Consider the following 24,764-nt stretch of genomic DNA (forward strand, 5'->3'; position numbering starts at 1 on the left):
GTGAGAAGCCCCACCAATGCAGCATCTGTTGGCGCTCCTTCTCCTTAAAAGATTACCTTATCAAGCACATGGTGACACACACAGGAGTGAGGGCATACCAGTGCAGTATCTGCAACAAGCGCTTCACCCAGAAGAGCTCCCTCAACGTGCACATGCGCCTCCACCGGGGGGAGAAGTCCTACGAGTGCTACATCTGCAAAAAGAAGTTCTCCCACAAGACCCTCCTGGAGCGACACGTGGCCCTGCACAGTGCCAGCAACGGGACCCCTCCTGCAGGTACACCCCCAGGTGCCCGCGCTGGCCCCCCCGGGGTGGTGGCCTGCACGGAGGGGACCACTTACGTCTGCTCCGTCTGTCCAGCAAAGTTTGACCAAATCGAGCAGTTCAACGACCACATGAGGATGCATGTGTCTGACGGATAAGTAGTCTCTTTCTCTCTTTCTTATGAACAAAACCACAAAAAAGAAACAAACAAACAAACAAAAAAAGCTATGGCACTAGAATTTAAGAGATGTTTTTGGTTTCGTTTTGACTTTCTGTTTTCGTTTTTGTTTCGTTTCATTTTGTACTACATGAAGAACTGTTTTTGCCTGCTGGTACATTACATTTCCGGAGGCTCGGGTGAATGATAGTTTTCCCAGCCTCCCTCGGATGGTGGCCTTAAGGCCTGGTAGTGCTTCAAGAGGTCCACTGGTTGGATCTCTAGCTACTGGCCTCTAAATACAACCCTTCTTTACAAAAAAAAAAAAAAAAAAATCTTTAAAAAAAAAAAGTAAAAAAAAAATTTTTTTTTCACTTGTGAAGAGCACTACAAAAATATATAACAAAATCTAAAAGGCCTACTGTCTTTAAGTACACCGCTTGCAGTGTTTCAGTGGACATTTTAACAATTCTGGCCGCTTGGACTTCACAGTAACCAGTTAAAACTGTGGAATATCACTTCTGGTCGAAAACCCAGAGGAAAGGCCCTGCTGTTTTCCACCTACCACATTGTCTGATTTCATAAAAGGGCTGGGGGGGGTGGGAAGGGGCAGTGGGTTCGGTGGTGTGGGAAAGGCGAATGGCAGGCTTCTCCCCCAGATTCTGCTCAAGTCCACACACCCTGGCCCACCTCCTCCATATCCCCCCTTTCAGCAGAAGCCAGGAAGACTTGGACAAGCATCAAGCAACAGTGGCTATCGTATTTATTCAGTGTCTTCGCTGAGCCACAGCCTCAGCACAATCAAGAGGGACTTTCATGAAAGGCAGGAATGCAGATAAAACAAAGATATCAGAGGTTTGCACCTACGTTTCTAGGTACAAGAGAAGGATTCTTTCCAACAATCTTTGCAAAAAACAAAAACAAAAAAAAAAGTGTCAGGATATATTCTTGTGGAAGAGAAAAAGAAAGAGAAATGGAGGGTGGGGGGAATAATTAAAAGTTCTTGAGGCTTTTTTAATTCAAAATTTTATAGAGGGGCAAAAGTGACGTTTACCAGATAGAATGCTGATTTTTTTAATATATTTGCAACAGTATTTGTGTAAAAAAAAAAACAAAAAAAAGTGAGATTGTTAAAAGTAATTTTTTTTTCATTTTGGTTTTGCATACACTGCCACCAATCCCTTCTCTTTTATTTTATTTCACACACATATATATATTTTTTGGTAAGTCAAGACTGTTAAGGTTAGCGATACTGCTTCCAGATAGAAAGAATAAAAGGCAATTAAAGTTATATTTGAAAGAGAGGAAGGATATTTTCTTCATATTTTTTTTAATTTTTCTTAATTTTTATTATTTTTAAGTATTGCCTGGGTTGATGAGGGCCTCTGTGGCCAGCCCATCCCTGCTGTAATTTGAACTGCTGCTTTGTATTTTGATATGTAGTTCTTTGACTTTTAGCAAGCTTAAGTTGCTCCACTGACTATTTTTTTCAACTGATCCATCTAGAATTCTGTTCTTTTTCATGGGAGGACTTTATCTTTCAGAAACAGATTTCTTGCTTCTCTAAAAAGTTCATTGAGATCTTATGATTCTAGAATTTCTATTGCCTTTACTTCTTTTCTTTAATGAAACACTAGTAGTCTAGAGGTCGTGACAAATGGGTTTTCTTTTTGTGGTCAGCCAGGAGGAGGAGTTCATGCCTCCTCACCCTTCACAACTACAGAGAGCAGAAGCCTGGTACAGATCGGGAGGGCTTGATGCCAAAATTACTTTCTTCCTTCCAAATACCACCTTCTGACTATTTCCACCATGGTTGAGAGGGCTAAATAAGATGAGCGTCCTTTAGATGATTTATTAACCCTTGCTTTTTGGAACGGTTTTAAGGAAATTAATAAAAATCTCTCAGATACCACCATCCATCATTCAAAAGGCCACCAGTTCATTGCATCATCCTAGATGCCACTCTCTCTTCCTAGTTGGGATTTCTCTCCTCGGTCCTGATCAAAGTATTGAAATAGGGATTTTTCCATTATAGACAGTGTCTTGAAGGGATTCCAAGTCAAATATAAAAGTTCTTAAGCCTAACAAAGACTCCAAAGGTGATTTTATTGCTGGGCATATTTTAACACTCTTAAGGGGGATAACTAAATCTTTAAACAAAGCAGAAACACCAAACTGTAATTTTTAAAAAGAAGCAAAGACAGTATTTTAGTTTCAAAATTTCTTTGCATTTTAATTTTCTTGTCAGCAACGTATTTGCAAAAACTGTGCAACAAATGAGGAGAAATCTTCCAAGGAAAGCAACTCTATAGTAACTAAATGGTTTTACTCATATATTTTAGATATTGGTTAACTTGGATCTTTCCCATAAGTTCTTGGTGATGTTTAGTAGGGTTAGTGCAACTGGAGTACATGTGGGTTTTATTTGGTCCTCTGTCCTTAAGTCAGTAAATATTTTGCTGGAAGTTTAATGTAGACTTGGATGGTTAACTGACTATTGGTTAACACTCATCATGATTTCTAAGAGGAATCCTATCAAGAACTATGTGTCCAAAACTGACCTGTTTTAAAAGTTAGTGGGAAACAGCTTCAAAACTAAGAAAAAGTCCATTTTTCTCTTGCTAATTTTCCTTTTTTAAAATAGCAGTGTTGTAAGACTTTAATATTTCCACTTACTACCAACAGAGGGAGCATTAGTTAGTTAACCATGTCAGGGAATTGTTTTGATATCTTGAAAAACAAGTCATTCAAACCATGATATAAAAAGGAAAAAATTGACATTAAGTAACCAACTTGTCTAATCTAGAGGAAAAATGATATTAAATCACTTAGTATATGTTACAAATGATGAAGGCCAAAAGCCACTTTAAAATATTCTCACTTATTTGACAGCAGCTGATTTAAGATAGGGTCCTTATTCCAACCATTGCGAAATAGGCAGGATTTATAGTACCTCTAGAAAAGTTGATCGTGGGTGCCATTATGGGCCACATTTAGCTGTCTGCTTCTCAATTCAGACGGAGACCCACTTGCCTTAACGTTGATTTGCCACGTGAGAAGCAAAGCAAATTGGGTTCAAATAAAATCCACATTTTGATACAGACATGTAGAGGAAAAAAAAATCCAGTTGGGTTTGAAACACTAATATTCATCCTTTCCCTTCAAATGAAGTATCTCTTTTCTAAAAATGTTGAAGAACTCGCAGAGAACTCTTGGTGAGGTGATGCAATCATTATAACCACATGGACTCTCCAGGTTTGCATAGTGGTAGACTTCTTCTTACCGTATGTCTATTCCTCCCAAACATTCATAGTCTAAAATAGTTGACAGATTTGTTCTCCGGAGAGAGGGAGAAGCTAGACTGCAGTGGAAGGTCTAATCTGGGGAGCAGTGAACTTGCTGTGGGGTCATTACTATATGCTCTGACCTTCTGAAAGGGCTACTTTCCCAACTGATGTAAGCCAGACTGTACCTATTTCAAAAGGATAGAGATGCTTTCTGATTGCCAGTCCTTACTTTTCAATTAAATAATTACCAACATCTTGGGAAATGGGAAAACATATTTTGCTTCAAGAATAGAGGATGAGCATGAATCCTTTTATTTTTTAGTTTCAAATCCAACAATCTTCTTACATTTAGAACTTCATGCTAGGATGCTATGAGTGCTAAAAAAAATTTTTTTTTCAGTAGTCAGGGGAAAAAATAGATAAAATGGAAGCAAATGTTCCAGATTTAAGACCTCTTAGGAGGAATACAGGGAACAAGAACTGGTTTGGAAAAGCACATTTTTTTTAGTAATTTGTGATTTAAAACTGGGTTAGCTGAACAAGGGAAGGGAAAAAAGTCAAAGGGGAATATTTATTTCGAGACATTTAGATACAGTTTATGAGAAATAAAATTGCCCTGCACTGAAAACATTGGTAGCATCTCAGTATGGTAGGCGACTTTCCTCTTATTACTATAATAAATGCCAATATTTGTACTAAAAAAAAACCCAAGTGGTAAAATATGGCCCCCAAAAAGGAAGGAATTGAAACAGATGGATCTGATACAAATCTACACACATGGGGAAAGATTAAGAAACAAGCCAGGCAAAAATAATTTGAAATGAAAGTCTCTGTACCAAAATGGTTTTTACTATATATTTTAATGGAGTTGTAAACTTCGGCTCCTAATAATAGTTTATAGACTTTTTCCTGCCCAAATTCCTAATGCTCTGAAACTGTCTATGCCATGAGTAAGTGTGGTAGATAACTTCCTTCTCGTGTTCCAGCTTTAGTCCATTCTTTCTTCATAGGCGTCTTGGAGGTCGCAATAGCTCCCAGCCTTAGAAGGAAAGACTTGGATTTGCTTTGTTGAAAAATCATGGGTTTCATTTTATATCATCCCAATATTCTACAAGGACCAAGAAAACCCTTTGTAACCCATGAACAGTTAGAATGCGTGCACTCTGTTAGAAGAAAAAGGGTTTCCTCTGGGTGTATGAATTACTTTCAAGTAAGCCCGAATGCCTTGACCTACATGTCCCTCCATCACACCAGCACACCAATAGTATGCGCCAGCCCATACCCCAAATCCGTTTTCCCTCAGCAGTTGAAAATGAGGTGTGTCCCTTATAAAGTCCCTCGGGTCCTCAACAGAACATAATAAAAGGTTCGTGTTGCTTCCTAGATGTGGTTCCTCCATAACGCTCCCAACACCTGTTGCCTTTAGGAAAGGGAGCAGTGAGCTAGATCTGGCCAAGATTCATACTCAACCTGCCCATTCAGGAGCCTTCCTCTGTTGTTATAGAAGATGTTATTTAATTAGCTGAGGCTGGGAGCAGAGGATATGTGATTCTGCAGCAAAGGTATCAGATAACCAAATCAGGTCTGCCTCTGCTAGGCAGAAAGAAACAAAACGAAGGTACAATGCAAGAGCAGACACAACCTGAGATGCCCTTGGGATTTGGGAGAAGGGAGGGTGCCCTTTCTGTTGTGACCTGACTCTTAAAAGAAATCTTCTGAAAGAATTCTTTAATTTAGTAATGAGTTGAAGTCCAGGGTAATGGAAGCCCTGGGGAAGAGAACAAAAGGACTGCAAAGTGTATTCAGCACCCAATAATGCGAAACCAAAAAACATCCAATCACAACACTAGGAAGTTTGGCAAGAAGTATTTAGAGAAATCTCTGGGCTTTTCCATGGGTAGTAGGGTCGACAGACTTTCTTTTGAGTGATTTCTGGCTCTGAGAAACCTCTTTACTCACTAGAAAAGAACTTTCTTTAAATGGCCAATTTTATCCCCCAGAAAAAGAAATTTAAAAAAATAAAATAAAAATAGGACACTAAAGACAGAACCATGTGACCTGGTAGCAAACAAAAGGAAGGGCCCACTAGAATTTCAATAGGCTCCCTAATTCCTTAGAAAAAAGCAAGGCAACCCAATGCCTCTCCATCTGCAGTGCTTGAAGAGAGGGTCGCCCTGGCCCAGCCACCTGGGCTTGCTGGTACTCTGGGCAGGACTGCCCCACTGGGGTGGCTGCAGCCCCTTCCTCTTCACCTCGACAGGAAGGAAAGAACTGTTCTCTTAGGTGCCCGGGAAATAGATTGCACGGGCCAAACTCTCAAAAACTATCTCCGCCCTGGTGCTCAGGCAGCACATGGAGACAGAGGGGGGCCACAGAGGAGCTCTTGCTCCAGTGAGAATATTCTCGGATTCCCAAGGGCTCTCTGTGGAGTTGCCATTTCTAATACCACTTAAATCGCCACAAGAGGAAAAGCCGTGGTGGCTCAATGTTGGTATAAACACAAAACGTGAAAATTGCTAACCCAGAGCATCATTTCTAGCAAGAGGGATTAAGGTGATTAGCTTAACCAAAGTTCCCCAAAGATGTTTCTAAGTCTCCAAACAATCTTTTTTCCCCCTTGAACACTGAATCCACAGTGGTCAGCGGTGTACATTTACAGATCCCAGAAAATGGTTTGGAACACCAGGGTTTGTTTTCAGTTCTTCTTAGGTTGAAGAAGTAGAAGTTGAGGGCTGCATAGCACGGGTTCTTTTTCAGAACTAGGGATTCCACTGAAAAACTGCTAAAAATGCCCCGGGGTTGAAGCAACCAACTACAACCCCTGGATTCCAGTGGTTTCTCAGGGCCAGCCTATTGCTCCACAAACTAAACAGACTAAAATCTAATCTGAAGCAACCTCAGTTGAGGTATTTTCACCAGAAGCCACTTATAGTAAAGAATTATTGCCTTAAGTCAGAAAGCCCAGGGAAGAGAACAGAGGACAGAGAGGTTGGAAGGATGTGAAGACATAGACATTTCTTGTTTTTAATTCCGCTTCGTTATCAAAATGGGCCCTCTTCATGAGTGAAGACGATGGAAACATTGGCTTTGCAGGGATGTGTCAAACTTGTCTGGGACTGACAGTTCTCAGGAAGGGGTTGCTCTTTTTTATATCCTCTTTCAGTGACTTAGGTCTGGGCTGGCTGTAAAATAGGCATCATATTAGTCAAAGAATAAATCCCATGAGACATGATCACAGGTGCCAAGGATGCCAGTTTTAATCATTTCCTTCACAGGGAGAACAGTCTGTACTAAAAGCTTTCATTCCCTATAGAGTATAAATTTCTAAACTCGGTTTTCCTCGGTTTTAGTGAGCATCTGGTTTATCTGGTGGTACTTTGTTTAAATGCAAACTCACAACTTTCAAATCTTCAAGGAGGGAGCATAATCTTCAGTTCATAGAGGAAATCTAGCCACACTTGTGGGAGTCCTGGCTTTTGAGATACCTAATTAGGGTATAAAAAGTTCCTACCAGCCGTCTTTCAAATTCAGGGGTTTCCTTGGTTCAAATGCCTCAGTGAGATTCTGATAGACCTAAGATAGAAAAACAAAAACAAAAACAAATTTGACCAAACATGATTGGTCAAATCATGAGTCACAGCTGCTGTCCAAAATGTCTATAAATGAGTACATGTCATGCAGGTACACACGCAGTGTGAGGTCCTCTCACTGCAGAACTGTTGCATGTCCGTATTCCCCAGTGGTAGATTCTGGAACTTCTAGTTAGTCAAAGGTCTCACATATCTCCTGCCTGCTTCTGCTCTGTTGCCTTAGTTGGGTGCATCAGTGCCGTCTGCTATCTGTGATGAGGTTCTAGGGCATTCTGAAGGTGCCCCACCATCAGTAATTTCTATTGTACCAGTTTCATGAGAAACTTAAATCTGCTGCGTGGAGTAGAGTGCACTTAACAAACTCTGCACATCCGCTGGATTTACCGACGTGTGCACGGGCGCGTTTGCGTGGATACTTGTGTGCGTGCCTCTCAGAAAGCACACGTGGGCATAGGTCCTGGTGCCTGATACGGTTGCCTCTTCCCACCATTGCGCTCCAGACTTGTGGCTCCCTGCCCAGGAAGCAGTCACCTGCCCACTCTGTTGCTTTTTGTAGCGTGTCAGAGTTGGGAGAAACAAAGGCAGCTTGTTGGATCCACAGCAAACCTACGGTGACAGGCTGTTTTCCTCCAGAAGAAGGTAGAACAGAAGTAGTCAAGTGGTGAACAGACACAGAGAGAGGCAGTCCGGGCACCCCTCTGGGTCTTCTGGGGAGGAGGAGCACCGAGGCCAGGGAGGGGAGGCCCAGTCCATGGCTCAAAGGCCTTCAGTGCTTTCCTCCACGCAGCCCAGTGTGTGCACCCAAACACCTGCTCCCCTGTAACTTTCACTCCCAAACCAGAGTTTCCCCATCCTGCCTGCATCTGCAGGACATCATCAGAATTCCAAACCGTGTCTCCTGAAGCCACCGTGGCCTCCGCAAAGTCTTTCCAGGAACAGGTCGTTTACCGTGTCTAGCAAGCCAGTAGACTCCCTGGGGAATCATGTTTGGTAATCTCTAAGAATCGACAGCTCCGGCCCATCTCCGACGTGAAAGTAGAAGGCCACATGCACTCTTGTGCACGATTCTGAACAAATGGACCTGGCTCTCGTAGCTGACCTTGAAGATTGGCCTGGAAACAGTCGGATTCAGTTTGCTCACCCCCACACCCTTCTTTCACTAGGTGGCTTATTATTTTTTGTGACATGTAGATTATTTCTGCTGATTTACAGAATTCAGAGGACATTTTCTTGCCTCTTCTATTTTGGTGACTTTTTCCCCTACCCCATTAAGTAAGGCTACTTACAGTTAGAATCTTTTCATTGTTGTTATTTTTAAAAATGTATATTGTCTTTCTATATCCAAAAGAAGTCTGTGACTGTAACCATAGGTATTTCTTTTTACTGGAAAAAAGAGTTGGGTTTTTTTTTGTTTTTGTTTTTGTTTTTGTTTTTTTGTTTTTTTTAATTAACAGTACTAGTGACTTTGTGGAAGAACATGAGTTACATTTAGGTATGCTTACTTAAGTACAGTACACTACATTGCAGTATTTCTGAAAGCTAGAACATACACATTATATATAACTCTATATTGAAATATATATTACATTATATTCATTTTAACTTTTGAATCTGCCTATGATCATGAGTTGATTGAAATATTATTTCTTTGCATTTATCACCCATCACCATCCTGCTGCAGTTAATCTGGTGCATTTAATAATAATCATTACTGCTCTAGTTGGCTTTTTATATTATCAGCTTCAGTATTGTCTTTACAGGATTTTAGGATTTTTTTAAGCTCAGACTTAGCAAATGTAGGAAAGTGAAAACTTTTTTTAAGAAAACTTTTTTTTTTTCGGTGTGGCCGATACAAAGAGGTTCGTATTCAAAGTGATCTTGTTTAGCTGACCCGCTCAATATCTGAAGAACAAAAGAAGTGCATATGAATGTATCTGTGATTTTCCCTTTTAGGACTGTCACTGTCTATATTTGCTTTTGAAAACATGACCAAAAGGGGCTGCTTCACCTCCATAGATCTGACCAACAATTGCAGGCTGCCATTCGAAGGGCTGCTCATCTGAAAAGCTTAAGGGAATGAAATGCCTAAGCTGTCCCAACTGGATTTTCAGACGTTGATTTTAATACTGCTTCTTTGCAGACTACTTTCTGTTTTCAGCATGCTTTACGATGATTTTTAACTAGTCTTCAATGCTTCCCTGGAGGCAGCTTGGCAATGTAACATTCATTTTCCTAGGAGATTTTCTTTCTTAAATAAAGCCAGAATTTGAGGAAATCTTTCATGACAGAGGCTGAGAGAAATAGAACCGAGAAATAGAGATCTCGTTTTTTTCCGTCCGCAGAATCCATAAAATGGTGGCTCTTGGGGTCTCTGCCCCCCCCCCGTATCTCCATTTGTCTGTGAAGGTGGGGATCTGGTGCCAGGCCAGCATGGAAGCTTCAGAAATCAGGCATCCTGTCTTCCTAGCAAGAAATATTTTCAAGTAGTATTTTCAGATAAAGAGCTTCTTCTCCTTCCCTTAGCTACTCAACCCAATGCCTGGAATCTCTGCAGTTGGATAAACTTTACACCCATCCCGGAGACCTAAAATCAGATTCGTTCTCTCAGTTCTCCATTCAGGGCAAAATGGAAACAGTGGTTTATAATAGTGTGAAAGCCCTTCCCACACTGGACCAATATTAAGGCCTCTCAGCATGAGTAACAAACACCAACTCCTTCCTTTCTTCTCTCCTAGTAGATTTTTATTTCCAAATCCCATCCCATTCTGCTGTGCCCGCCCCCCAACCACTGGTGGCAACAAATCTTTCCTGACCTCCCCTTATGCAAGCCCCCAGAGGTGCCCTCCACTTGTAAAGCCTCGTAGGCCTACCCTACGCCTACTTTGAAGAGGTTACCATTGAGTCTGGTTGCAAAATTCTGAGTCTGTTTCTCCACAGCTTTCAACTAAAAATATTTCTACAGGACAGACATAATTGTGAATTGGGATTCACTGAGCCTGTTGCTTTCCCAGTGACCTTGTAATACCCAAATCGTATCAGTTTAATTATTTTCCTCTTTCCTCTTCCTAACTATGTTCCTTTATTTCTTGTTTCTCTTCAGGACTCTTTAAATTACTTTTTCTCCTCCTCACCACCTGAAGAACTTGAACAGTTATGACCCCTGAGTGCTCATTTCCCTCCCTCTCCCACCTGTCCTGAATGTCCTTCTCTAACTTTTGTGCAGTTAAAGAGCATTGACAGGAGTCAGCTCATCAACTTGAGACTCGTAGGCAGAGCGAAGAAGCATGTCTTCACTGTACCTTCAAATTTTAAAAGTTATCAATATTCTTTTGAGAGTGGGAGGACCTGAGTCACAGTTTTAAATGTCAGCTGAGCTAGTGAGGTCATTAATTCCTTTCACCTTCACATTTGGCCAAAGGTAAAGAGGAGAAAATATTTTCTGAGGTTTTTTTTTTTTCCTTTAAATATCACAGTGTTCAAATTCCTGATACGAAGAGACCATTTCTGAGAGGGGAAAAAAATTTTATCAATGTTGACTGTCTCAAGTCCTGCTGATATTTGGCCAAATGACATATTTACCACATACTAGATTTACAGAAATCTAACAGAAGAGGTACCATTTTAAAATAATTTTGATAACTGCTCGAGCCTTAGTGAACTCTCTTAAAACAATCAAAGCCATTTCTGCTAAAGTAGGAAGAAACAACTAGGACGAATTTTTTCATATGTCATCTTTCTGAAAAACAAATGATTGTTGATTGATTTAGAACTTTAAGTGGTGATCTGTTGAGGGATGGAAAGATCCATAAAGCGTCTAAAGTATCTATCTCGCAAGCAGTTGTTTTTTAAATGTAAACCATGTGTGTATATAAAATGGGGCTGACCGGATACTTGAAGGGCCATGTAATACACTCCCCAGTACCTAAACATTCAACATGTAATTTAGTCATCATGCTAGATCTCATTTCAATGAGTTACAACTGCCTTGTTGCCAAAATGTTGCCCCAAAACTGATACCATTCTGGATCTATCCCTTTACAGGTTGTTCATAATGTAATACCTTCTTTCCTGACTTCCAGTCCAACATTCTTGCTGTGCTTCTACATTGCCTCTTGGCTCCCATGAAGACAAATTCTGTGGCATTTAGAGTATTACCTGGTTCTGAGTGCCCAGAAGAAGGACGCTATCTCATTTCTTGCTTTACTCACTGACAAACAGAATCAACATTTAGTATGAGAAACGCATTCCTGATGTGACCAGAGGCCTGACCCATCTCCTACCTTAATTAAACCAGTTTATAACATCGACTCACACCACAGAAAGCAATGAAATAAGAGATAGTTCAAACCCTTCTTGGGTTGTATTATACATCTAGTAGGAAATCAACATTTCTTAAAGCCAGTATTTATGTTGCCTAGGATGGTGAGCTTCACTTGGCATGGTTTCCCAGTCAATCCCATCTTCCCTTCCTTTGTCTGTTCTCCCTCTATCTTTTTTGTAAAAGTGCTCTTTATCTAAAGTACTCTTCTCCTCAGGCTTTGGCTTCTGAAACAGGAGAAGACTCTCTTTTAAATCCTAATTACTATTGTCTAAAGGATAGTGTAGAGTAGGAGAGGATCTAGTTCTGACAGGTCCCATTTGGTCCAGTCAATCACAGGGATTCCTCCAGGATGCCTTCTTGATATTATTCCTTCTGGTTTTCTGAGAAGAGCTCTAACCCTGAGATGAGGATTTCTCACTGCAACCTCTGCATTAGTCTGGAATTATGTGCAAATCCCGGTAATATTCTACAGACTCCAGGGTGTGAATTTCTTATTGCTCATGAGCCTCCCGCTTTTCTAAACTGACACCTGTCAGGAACTCCAAGAGCCCCACCAGTAACTAATGCAGCAAAATGATGGTCAGAAACATTATAGTACATAATAGGGAGGATGGCAAGAGATTTGTTTCTTCTTTTCTCCCATAAAAAGCTTGCTTCCCCACCCCACCCCACCACCACCACCATGCGTTTCAGAAAGTCTGCATCTCATTTTACAGATATGTAGTTTTAGGATTTGCAAATATAGCTTAGGAAATGTTCTGAGATTGAAGCTGGTGGCAAACCAGTTTATTTTCTGCACTGGACTTTAGGACAAGTGTGCACAGATACAATTCCTTCAAAGAAAGTGAAACTAATATAGTAAAGCAAAGGGATAATACTTTTACACATTAAAACAGTTGTTTGCTATCTGTAAACCTTGATTTAAGCATAATTATTATTTTTAGAAACCTGAAACTGGAGGAATGTGTATTTTAGTAAAGTTTGTTTGTCGATTTGTTTGTTTCCCTTTATCTCTTTCTTCTCAAGATAGTAAAAGATTTGGATTCTTTAATTTGATACTGTCCCTGGCCATAGGTATCAGTCAAATAATGCCTGCCCTGACCATACTCTTTTCCTTTTAGAGTAAGAGCCTTCCTGCCTGCCATTAAGGAGCCTTTTCTCCTTGAAAATCTTATCTTCCTTTTCAATTAGTATGTGAGAGCTTTGAGGAGAAAATCTCTCCCTGCACTTTGAGAGTAGAATAGTTAAAAACTGTTTCTTGGGAGAAACCCCATTTAGCTAAACTAACAAGTCTGAGGCCAAAGAATGGGAATTGATTGCAGATGAAGGTCATGTATTTTACACTACAAATCTTTATTGCCTCTTCCAATTTTTGGAATGAGGCTGAGAATAAATTAATTTCATGAAAATCTGCTTTGGATGTTTCTTATTAATAACTAATGCAAAATACCCAGAAAAGACAAAGAAAGATGCTACTAAATGCAAAGTCAATCTATAGATTTTTATAATTATTCAGATTTCTTTTCTACTCATTTTCAAAAATATGTGTCCATGAGATCTTAAGTAGAGAAACATCTGCTTTTCCATTGCTTCTCATCTCCCCCACCTAGCACTGGAGGTGAGAGTCACAGAGGGAGACCGGCAATGCATTGCCAGTCCTACACCCATTTGTACCACCCCACCACAACCACTACCACAAAATAAGGAAAAACTAAATTAGAAACTTTTTTTTGAAAAAAGGGAAATTGTAGTGCTTCATTTGAAAGCATACAGTTTTTAACTCAATTCAATTTACAGATAGCCTGACAACCTTTTTATAACCTGTTTTTTGTGCTATAATTTGCATTTTTAACTCAATCTTTAAAATAATTGCCATTTCAATTAAATGAACAGAGGAAAAGCAAAGAGGGGAGACAGGGCAATGTGATGGGGCTAAATCTGATACAGTTCTGGATTCATAAAGCCAGTTCTCAGAGTTACCAGAGAAAGCTAATACCACTCATCCTTTGCCATTCTTGCCCATCCTTACTATTCTAGTCTTAAGAATTGGTCAGGAAACCTCACTTCTTTAGGATTTAAGACTTTTCTTATTTCTGTCAAACCCATTCAGAGAAATCATACAAACCCTTGACTGCTCCTATACCTAATCTGCTCTCCAGGGCATATGCAGAGAGATATCTGAAAAAAAAAAAGTGATGGTTCAAATTTGGTACAAGATTTAGACATAGTCTAAAGTACTTTGTGTACCTTCGCTGCCGAGAGGTTCTTTGACAAATAAGGCTAGTTTCTCTGCTTCCTACTCTCCCTGGGACAAATTTGATTTGGAACCATCTGGATGAAGATTTGTAGGAAAAAATTCTCAAAAGCACTGTCAGCAGTTAAACTCCTTCCTTAATTCCAATAATTTGAACCTCAGTTTTCCTGGGAGGGGCCTATTAATATAGACATTAAGGGTAACTTTCATATATTGAATTAAAATTGTTTTTTTGCCCCCTGTTGAAAGAATTGTGGTTTTCAGGAAAAAAAAAATGAAAGCAGGATTTCTTAGTAATCCTCTGCATGGCAAAACAAAGGCAAGAAGTTGATAGGGTAGAGAAAATCTATGGTAACTTTATGTCTTAAAGTAATTTGACTGTACTGGCCCCACTATGCCAAACGCCTTTGTTTCCACAATGTATTCAATACTACGTCTTGATTCTCCTGAGACTTCCAGCATGCATGTGTGGGTAGGAGCAGACAAGCAGATTTACATTTGGAGAATGGAGACCCAGACAAACCAAAAAAATCCACTCTTAGAGGAGTATCAAATACAAAATATTTCCCCAGAATCACTCAGCACTGCGGTATCCCAAACCAATTCCAGATTGATCATAAGCGAGAAGTAAGCTCCCTAAGATATCCTACTATGAATGTTTTTTTCTTACAGAATAATACAAGAAGAGGTACAATGCAGATTCTTAATTTGGGTGTAATTATAATTCACTTTTATATTTAATAGCTGTACTTTTGTGTGAGTGTGTCATTGAGCTATTCGTACCAGTTTTCAATCTATCATCCTGAGAGGGGCCTCGAAAATTTCTGCTTATGTGTATGTAGATCTGTATTTCTGTGTAGTCAGAAAACAAAGCAAACAGGGGAGGAACGAGAGGAGGGAGTAGGCAGTCAATGTGAAGAAGTGAGTGCTCCTAGCGTCCCTATTTATGTTAGGTAAGGTGGCTGCTGCCAGAAGCCCTCGGGAAGAGTTGATTGCACTATTCTAAAATAAGAGCCCAGCACTGTTCAATTTAGAACCATGTTTTGGGAAACAGGAAAGTTTTATCTTTTTCTGTACCCATTCTCTTTAGCATCAGAGCCATTTGACGTGATGAAAACCATTCAGTAAAAACCACTACTGACCTTTGCATTAAATAGCTATTTTCCTCTTCTAAATACTACCCCTGGTTTCAACTCATCTACTTCCCTTTATTCTCTGCCTATTGATTTAACATTTTACAGAATAATACATAGGCGCATGCTACTTGTTTCTCTCTTTGGAGCTGAAACAAACAGGGGCAACAAGAGATGACTCACAGAAGTGTGAGGTAAAGACTGAACTTCCCACTTGTGTGGCACTGGTAACCTTTACTAAGAACTGTTTAGGGTTGAGCTTGGGTCTATAATAGGGCTTTTTTTTTTTTTTTTTTTTTTTTTTTGGTTTTTGTTGGGGGATATTTTTTTTGTTTTGAGGTTTTTTTTTTTTTTTGCACTAAATATGACTGCACTGCATTGCACTACTGAAATGTATTTACTTGTGCTGGGAGAGAGTGTGTGAGGTATGGGGAAGAAAGAGGCAGTTATGAAACAGGAAGCATCACAAAATGGAGAATTCTTTCCATTGTGCTTGGTCTTAGCAGGGTTGGTGAGAATCTGTGAATCTACTAACTCTTGATCAGGCCCAGAAACTGCCATGCTGATAGGATTTGTTGTCTTATTATAAAGAAGCAGGGCTAGTACAGTAAATTGAAGATGTTCAAGGAAAAGTTTGCCCAATGTTGTCTCCAACTAAGCTTTCAGTAAGAGTTGCAATGGTAAGGGAGCAAGCTGAGGTGAGGTTGAAGTCTTCACCTTGGCCTCACCACAAATCCCCTTGATGACGCACATTCCAGTGTGGCAGAGGGCAGTGGCATTTCCTACATTCAAGAAAAACAAAAACAAAAACAAAACAAAACCTAGCCTTGTGTGTATAGGAGATATCCATTCAGCCTGAGCATGCTTTTCCATCCCTGGGTGAGACCTAGGTCAGGCTAACCAAAGAGGAAGGCCATGCACGTGGAAAAATCCTTTAAGATGGCAGTAAGGGAACAGTGCAATAAACACTGAAAACCAGTGAGGTGAAAGGTTTATTTTGAAACCAGTTAGACCAACATTGAAATTGAAGGAAGGGTTGGAGAAGTGATCAGAACCTACTTACTAGCTGCTCCATCATAGACTATCCTTTATTAAGCAGAAGACATTAACAGTGCCTAAAAGTTTAGTTTTGAAGTTGCTGGATCTTTTCCATTTTTTTACTGGGTTTATTTTTATTGCCTTTGTAAACCTGCGAAATAATTAGCGTGTGACAGCTCTTCAGTGACTATTCGTAAAAGAATCTTGCACCACAGGAAAACAATCGATTCTGTAAGGGAAGTAGATTCCGTAGGGCACAAGAGTGAAGATGCTTGAAGAGCTCTTCCAGAATCCAAGGTGACAGCTTTGAAGATTCTGGTTCCGTAGGAAAGGGTCACAACACATATAAATGGCTAATGTTGAATTTTTCTGAACACTATCACATGTGGGGACATCAATTTGGAAAACTGTCAGTTGAGGTCTCTTTCCTAAGATTACAACATTGCTACCTATCTCTTGCTCGCTCTCCTCCTTAGCATCCATCCAAGTCTACTATTAGAAGGAAAAAAAATTGTAAGAGAACTGTCAGCCTTATGAATTAGGAAAAAACACCACCCCAGGGCTTTCAGAACTAACGTAAGCAATCCCTTAAGCACTCAAAGCATTATCTCAGTCTTAAATAGGAACCTCTAATTCAGAGCTCTTCACAGGTACTTAGAGATGTGTATTGCATAAGCACTAAGACGGTATTGACTGCACCAAACCAAAGGTATAGAAAGAAATAATTGACCTTTTAAAATACACTCACATTAACTGTCCCAGTATACTTCTCTTGAGGCTTTGCGGAAACAACTTCTCTTGTGAAACTTGCATACCCACTCCAGTTTTGTCACCAAAGATTTTAATCACCAGAGCCTAATCTCCTCTCTCCCACACAAAAATAATACGACAGGCTCAACGGGTATGCTTTGGTGGTCAAAGGAGGACACTTTGGTTTTCATTCTGTTCACGGTGATATTTACAGGGAACTCATTAGTAGAGGAGCTACTGAACTGTCTTTGACTTAGGGTTTAGTCAGAGGTTTAAAAAAAGTAGGGGGAAAAATACAATTGTACTTTGACACTGTAAACTGGTCTTTAATAGAGTCATGACCTGAAGACTGATGGAGAGAAAGAAACTTCCATGGAAGAGAGTGAGCTAAATCACATAGAACCAAACAAGGTCATTGGTGAAATGTGGGGCAGTGTAGACAACAGAGCAGATCGCTGCTCTTTGTGGCCAGAGCCAACAACAACGGCCGGAGGGAGAGTCAGATAACCTGCAAGTGAATTCAAGTACTGAAAAAGCCACGATCTGGGTTTCACTGTGGTTGCTGGAGTGGTTAAAATGCCCATGCCCATGCCCATGCCCATGGCAAGGACAGTGCTGAGGCTGACCTGTTGTGATAGTGCCTTTCTTGTAGCAAGTACTCAATAATTTGTTCAGTTAGGCTTTTCTGGACCATTACCCCCAGTCTTCTGAGGAGGTCTGAAGGGATAGTATTCACTTTGGATGAAGGGACAGGATATTGCTCCTGGGATGATGTGATTTGATGATATTTGCACTAGATTCTAAACTCTACTTTAAACTGGAGCAACTGAATAAGAGAAAAACCAAGGATGGTTCAATGTTAAAAGAAACCAAAAGCAGTATTTTCTGACTGATGCCTCTTCTCTTTCTTCTCTTTATTCTCATTCTTCTCCTCCTACTCCTTCTTCTTTTCCCTTGAAGGAAGCTTCATACTTGCTGATTACCGAGCCCAACTCTTACCAATTCTTTTCCTTCATTATTTTTTCTCCCCACACTGAACCTTCTGTGTGAATTAACCATCAGGTAGGAATGGTCAACGTAAAGGGCATCTATCCTTACAACTTTGCATGGGTCCTCTGTGTCATCGAGGGCACGAGGCATTGGAGGTGGGGGTGGGAGTCTCCTCCAGAGCCACCTGGCCCTTAGGAAGGCTGAAAAGCAGAGATCTCATATGGAGAGCTGAGCTGACACATATTTGCCCAGAGGACATTAGAGCCTTTGGTTAATCCTAACAAATGCTTAGAAAGAGAAGGAAACCCATGTGTTGGAGAAAAACAAGGAAGGTGGTGCCCACTGTTTGCCTGTTTCCCCTCTCTCTTCTCTCTCCCACCTCACCTCCTATCCTCTCTATCATAATTATATTTCATCTCATTTATTTATGTTACCAGAAGAATTATTGGGTTCCTTGGTTTTTCTCTTTATCAGTGGGCTGGGAACTCTTCCAGAATTAAAAGCAGATCCCATCAGCGGCTCCCCTGTAGCCTACCAGTTTCTCAAATGCTGTCCACCTGGTCTTGACCCAGTCAACTAAGATAACTTGGAAGCTTTGGCTGGCTCAACCACCTGTCACTTTATTTTCATTTTGTTTTCATTTCCATTTGAATTCTGAGTGATCCTATGGGAAGGTGGAAATCACAGAAAAGGTTTAGAGGCTGCAATTCTAGGGCATAGCTTGTCAAGAGTTTGTAGTATCCAAAATATAGCTTTCTACGCCTGTTTTTCTGTTGAATCTGTTGCCCTGATTATAATTTCTATTATATTTGTGGTTATTTTTATAAGAATAGAGTCCATTTGCTATGTCTATTTGAGTACTTTTTTTCTATTTTCCCCACATGGATGCAGTACCAACCTGTTAATGAAATATCTTTTTATTATATTATTAATATGTAATTCTACTGTAGACCAAAAATATAAAAACAAATTTGCTCATTTTAAAGATATAAAGAACTAGTGAGTAAAAGATTAAGAGTTGAAGGAAAAGACAGAAGAGCAGTGGTTAACTATGTTGAGTTAGAAATCTAAGAGTAGCCTTACCTATTTTTTAACCAGTGCTTGCCAATCATACCATAGTTGGGATTATATAGTCTTGGCTCCTTCATGCTTATGTTCTATAATTTTTGTTTGTCTGTTTGTTTTTCTTTGATGTAATTGAGGTTGCACATCATGCTATTTTTGGCGATGCCTGATTTTATTATATTGTACTTTTATCAGTCATTTCCTTTAGAAGGATGGGGGGAAAAGTTTTATTTCTTTTTTTTTAATTTAAAATTTGTTTAATGCACTGGAAATAAAATTGGACACATTTCACTGTTCAAAAATTCAAAAACAAAACAGAACAAACACCACAAAGAAAAAACCAGCAACCAAATAAGCAACAGGAGAAAAAAAAAAAAAAAGCTATGAGAAAAATCATCTAGTCCTACTGAATTCCCATACAAAATCCATCTCACACAAAAGAAAAACATCATCAAATAAGAAAGATAAGTCCTAAAAGTGACCGTGCTGAAAATATAAAAGAAACCTGGGCTCAGTGGGGATGGGGAAAATGAGGCATTCCTTTGAGATCTGAGATCTTACCATTGTCCCAGTGAATGCCAAAAGAGTTAAACGTGGGAGAGACCATGATGGGGGAAATAAACCCAGCATTTCTGAAACTCTCTCTGTCACCATTTATCCTATGCTCGGGCTCCATTTTGAGGGGGAAAAAAAAGATGTGCTATGATTGAAAAATTGGCTTGTAGAGAGGTGTGTGTACAGTACACAGGTGCAGCCAGTTCGGTCCTCCGCCCACGTACTACCTCACGTGTTTCTTTTCCCCGTGAGGATTGCAGGGGGGAGACCCACAACGTGGGAGACCATAAGTGACCCGCTAGAACATCAGCTAGTGCTAAAGAACCTCTTGACTCCAAGTCGACCCTCCTTCTTCAGCATTCCTGATACCAACAGAGCCAGTTAACCCATACAAATGCACAGTGAGAGGAACGACAGAGATCATTTGCCTAGCCAAGTGGTTATATCATTTGTTTCACGTTTGCTGGGTTTTTCTGGTTTTGTTTTGTTTTGGAGTAGGGGTGGGAGTGGATGTAACTTCACAATCCTAATACAGTAATTGTTTTGCATCTTCCATGTTTTATGCAAAAACAGACATTTGAATCAATAACTAATTGTGCCCTAGACTGAAAGTTAATGTTTAGGAGAGGAAAAAAATTGTTGGAATTTTTTCTACATTTTTTTGTGAAGAATCTTTTTTGGAAAGGAAGGATACATATTTTTGTTGTGTAATATTTTCTATTTTTGAATGCATTTTATTGGTACAAGACTGTTTTTTTGGTGAAGACATTATTTAAAAAAAAAAAAAGAAAAAAACTAATCGAAAAGTTTGCCCTTAAGGATATGCTGCAGTTTTGAGGTTAAAAAAAAAAAAAAATAACTGATTCAAGATGCGTGTTAAAAGTTGGGATTATATTGTTGTTTTTTGTAATTGTTACAAGAAGAAGTTTGTACCCACTGCTGTTTATTTTGTTTCAGATGAGTAAGTAAAGGGATTGTTCTTGTTTTATTCTTTTTTTAGAGAAAAAAAAAGCTATTTATGAAATGTCAAAAACACTGGACTGTGAGTTTAAGTGTGGAAGCATTTTACCACCCTGTGTCTTCGACCAATTATGGGAAACCCCTTTTCTCTTTCCCCCCGCCTTAGCCTTGCCAAATGAGAAAAAATATAACAGCTGTCAGATGATGAAAGCCACTGAAGCCCTGCTTTAATTTTTACGGTTCGAAAAAGTCAGAAAACCAAAGTTCAATTTGTTTCTGAAATCCCACTGTCTGTAGCCCTTTTTTGTATGACACAGCCAGCCAGCTCTGCCTCTCCGTCTTGGATCATTGCCTTCTTAAGGACTGGGGGCCAACTGTGATGCAAAGAGAAGCATGAAGGTGGTGGGCCTGGGGGCTGAGGTCTCATGAAGTCCATGTGAGTGGGACCTCAGCCTCTCGGTGGGCAACCACGCTTCCCCAGCCTGTGGCCAGGCTGCTCAGAGGGCGCAGCGCTCTCCCTGCCGGAGGAGAGAGCCCGATGCCTCCACCCTCAGCTTCTGAGACCTTCTGTGACCATCGCTCTCCAGAATGGCTTCGCCTTTCTCAGCAGCCCACGTTCCGTGGACGGGCTGGAAGAGGGAGGATCCAGTTGAAAGAAATGGGGAAGGTAGGGCAAGGGACCATAGAGCACAAGGGATCTTGTCTGCCTCATCTTTGATTCTGTGGATTGTCCATCCATCTGCTCACTGTGAAGACGGAGAGGCAGAGTGCCCTAAGGCTGTCCAATAGCTTTCCATATTTTTTCAACATTGAAAAAATAATTTTTAAAAACTGTGATTTTTTTTTTAAAAAAATCATTTGGCTGGAGGGAAGGGAAAAGGGAAACACCAAAAGCTGTAACATGATTAACTGGAGATATTTAACTGGGGGCACTTTCTAGACCAAGACAAATGAATTCCGTTCTGGACCCTAAAGCAGCCAAATCTTGAGACTGTCAATGACAGAAAGCTGAAGAGAGGCCTCCACTTCCTCCTTTCTCCTTTCTTCTCTCTGTCTCAGAATTCTGTCTGTTCTCCTTTTCCAACTTCCCCTGGACTACTGCCCCGGTGGCCCTCAGACTCCCATTTCATATGTGTGTGTGTGTGTGAGCGCGTGCACACACACACACACACACAAACACACACACACTTGGAAAATACCATTTTTCTTAAGGATTGTGGGACCGAATAAAATCATGTGCCTTCATTTTTTTCCTTTTATAGTTAGATGAACCTCTTCCTTTTTACAGTGCTTAAAAAAAAATAGGGGAGGTTGAAGTGTTAGTGAAGGACTTGGGCATCGTTTGAGAAGTGATTTTTGTTGAACACATTCCCCCTAACTATTAACACAGACACGCCAACCCCTTCGTGATGCTCCTTGGACATTTAGAGCATTACCTAGCCAGATACACGACAGCCTGAACCCATTTGACTTTAGAGCAATTCCTGAAAAGTCTATTTCGTATGCTTCTTTCATTTTTATCAAAAATGAGGTGAACAACGGCAAGCGGCCTTGTTCTCCGGATTTGGTGCTTCTGAGTGTGGCATGGGATGGGCGTGGGGGTGGGGGAGTGGGTGTGTTTCGATAAAGGGTGCATTCCTATAGCTCTCTGGTGCTGAAGGGCCTCAAGTTCCTTCCAGAGACTTGCATTTGACACACTTTAAGTACACACAAATGAATGGTATCACATGCAATATTTTAATGGAGCAACGGGAGAGGCTCTTTGAAACGGGGTTTTGCATCTTTTTGTAACATTTTGATTTCTCTGGTGCCTTATTCCTACTTGATGCTGGCACTCACATACCCACAGGAAGGGACACGGAAGTCAGCCTGGGGAGTGGGGACGCTCCAGCGATGCTGGGGCGTGCGGGCGCGGGGGGCGGTGGGGGGTTGGTGTCAGGTGGCGGGGAAGGGACTAGATGGCATCTCTTAGCTGAAGCCAAGAAGGAACTGCACAAACCCATACAAAGTGAACAATTCCGACCTGCAAACACACCGCAACCCCATCCTTCCTCATCTGAGCTTTCCTTCCTTCTTCCTCTTTGATCTCCGCCTTCTCGTAAAGGTGCTGCTGCTGCTGCTGCTAGGTGCCCGGAGTCCAGAATGCCCAGTAATCACTCAGGCACAAGCCTGGCACTGCCACGTCAGCCCCCGGCATGACCAAACCCAGGTTTCTCTTGCTTGGGGCTGAGAACTGTCAGATTTTTCTCATCAAAAATGTTTTCCAAGGAATCAGTGGATTACAGTTATTCTGCATTGAAAATGCACTTTAAAAAATAAATAAAAGCTCCAGACTGTTTAAAATGTACAGAGGGAGCAGGGGAAAGATAAACATGTGCTAGTGTCTGAACCCAGTTCAGTTTATCTCCAGTTGAAACAATATACACTATATTATGTATAAATGTATACACACTTCCTATATATATCCATATATATATAGTGTATATATTATACATGTATAGGTGTGTATATGTGCATATACACACACATGCACATAACAAAATCAGATGCTCATTATAAATCCAGATGCTCATTACAGATGCTACACGAACAGCAGCAGAGGAAACAAGGTTGGACTCTTGCAACAGATCACAAAAAATAAAAACAGCCACTTGCAGTGATTTTGGTTACTTCTGTATGTTCACAAGGAACGGATTGTAACAAAGAAAAAAAAGGAACAGTGTTAGTGAAAGAGGAAAAAATGGGCGAAACCATCTTGATCCAATGGGAATGCAGTAATGTTCTATACCATTTCATCTGTTATTTCTTTTAGTCATGTTGATTTGATTTCAGTTTTTGGCCATTTAAAAAAAATTCTTTAGACTCAAGTGACCCACAACAAACTGAATAAAACTACAGTGAAAGCCCTTTTCAATGGAAGATGTCAGAAATCTCAAAACCCTTGGCCTGGCTCAGAACTACCATGTGCAAATCAGTACTCTCTTAATGTTTGAAATAAAAACTGAAAAAAAAAAAAACTTTTTTGAAGCACCTTAAATGTGGCCATCCATTCGAAGAGTGGGTGCCACTTTTTTCTTTGAGCACCTTATTGACGTGTTTTGCTATCTGCTGTCTTTCTGTTACCTGTTGGCTGAATGGCTAGCTGTTAACATACGCATGTGCGCAGACCAGATGTCTGAGCATGTGTGTTCTCAATGAAGTTTACTGTGGTGACTGCTGAAAGGTGAACCCATTTCCTGATTTTCCCGCCACAGTGTTGTGATAAGATTCAAAGAAACCCTATTCCCTGCACAGAAATGTTTCTTATCACATTGTATCTTAGTATGGAAAGGAATATGGTCCCTTTTCTGCAATTGCTACTGTACACACACGCACGCACGCGCGCACACACACACACACACACACGCACATATTCATTCGTCCAAGTGGTATTTTCAACGTCTGTGTGGGTGTCACTGTTCATGCAGTATCTATTTCCCAGTGAACTTTGAATGGAGGGCAACTTTTCTAACCAGATTGTCTTTTCAGACCGAAGACCTGGGAACTGGGGAAGAGTTTGGAAAGAGGGAAAGGCAAGGAAAGAGTGAGCTTTAAATTGAAAGAATAATTTCCCAACAGGAACTTGGGCTCGATGACTGCAGAGACTATAACCCTCCGATCTTTGCAGGTGGGCATGGAACACTGCTTGTATCAATCTGTGTACCCTATAAACCCATGTATACACAAACACACACATCCATCCATCCATCAGTATATACGTGGTTTGGGATGAGCAGGTCAATAGTTTTGAGAGGGAGTTTGTTCCTTTTTTTTTTTCCTCATTATACTCTTAAATTGTTGTCAGTTATCAAACAAACAAAAAATTGTTTTGAAAAACCTTGCATACGCCTTTTCTATCAAGTGCTTTAAAATATAGACTAAATACACACATCCTGCCAGTTTTTTCTTACAGTGACAGTATCCTTACCTGCCATTTAATATTAGCCTCGTATTTTTCTCACGTATATTTACCTGTGACTTGTATTTGTTATTTAAACAGGAAAAAAAAACATTCAAAAAAAGAAAAATTAACTGTAGCGCTTCATTATACTATTATATTATTATTATTATTGTGACATTTTGGAATACTGTGAAGTTTTATCTCTTGCATATACTTTATACGGAAGTATTACGCCTTAAAAATACGAAAATAAATTTTACAAGGTTTCTGTTTTGTGTGGAAGAGTAATTGATGTTGCTAAGAATGATGTTTGTTTTTTGGGGTTTTTGTTGTTTTTTTTTAAATGTTACCAGCACTTTTTTTGTAAGTTTCACTTTCCGAGGTATTGTACAAGTTCACACTGTTTGTGAAGTTTGAATATGAAGGAATAATTAAAAAAAAAAAAAACTCTTCTCTGGGT

General features: G+C 40.2%; 1 protein-coding gene across 40 annotated transcripts in view; it reads left to right on the forward strand.

Moving 5' to 3' along the window:
* ZBTB20 (zinc finger and BTB domain containing 20) overlaps window positions 1-24,756 on the forward strand; it is a 770,327-nt gene extending 745,571 nt beyond the window's left edge. For all 40 annotated transcript variants that reach the window (XM_041765260.1, XM_041727104.1, XM_041773515.1 and 37 more), the window contains one exon: window positions 1-24,756. In XM_041765260.1, coding sequence (XP_041621194.1) covers window positions 1-422 — 422 coding nt within the window. In that variant the 3' untranslated portion in view covers window positions 423-24,756.
* The last annotated feature ends 8 nt before the right edge of the window (window positions 24,757-24,764 follow it).

The sequence above is a fragment of the Vulpes lagopus genome, chromosome 1 (assembly GCF_018345385.1).
Source record: "Vulpes lagopus strain Blue_001 chromosome 1, ASM1834538v1, whole genome shotgun sequence".
NCBI classification, from domain to species: domain Eukaryota; kingdom Metazoa; phylum Chordata; class Mammalia; order Carnivora; family Canidae; genus Vulpes; species Vulpes lagopus.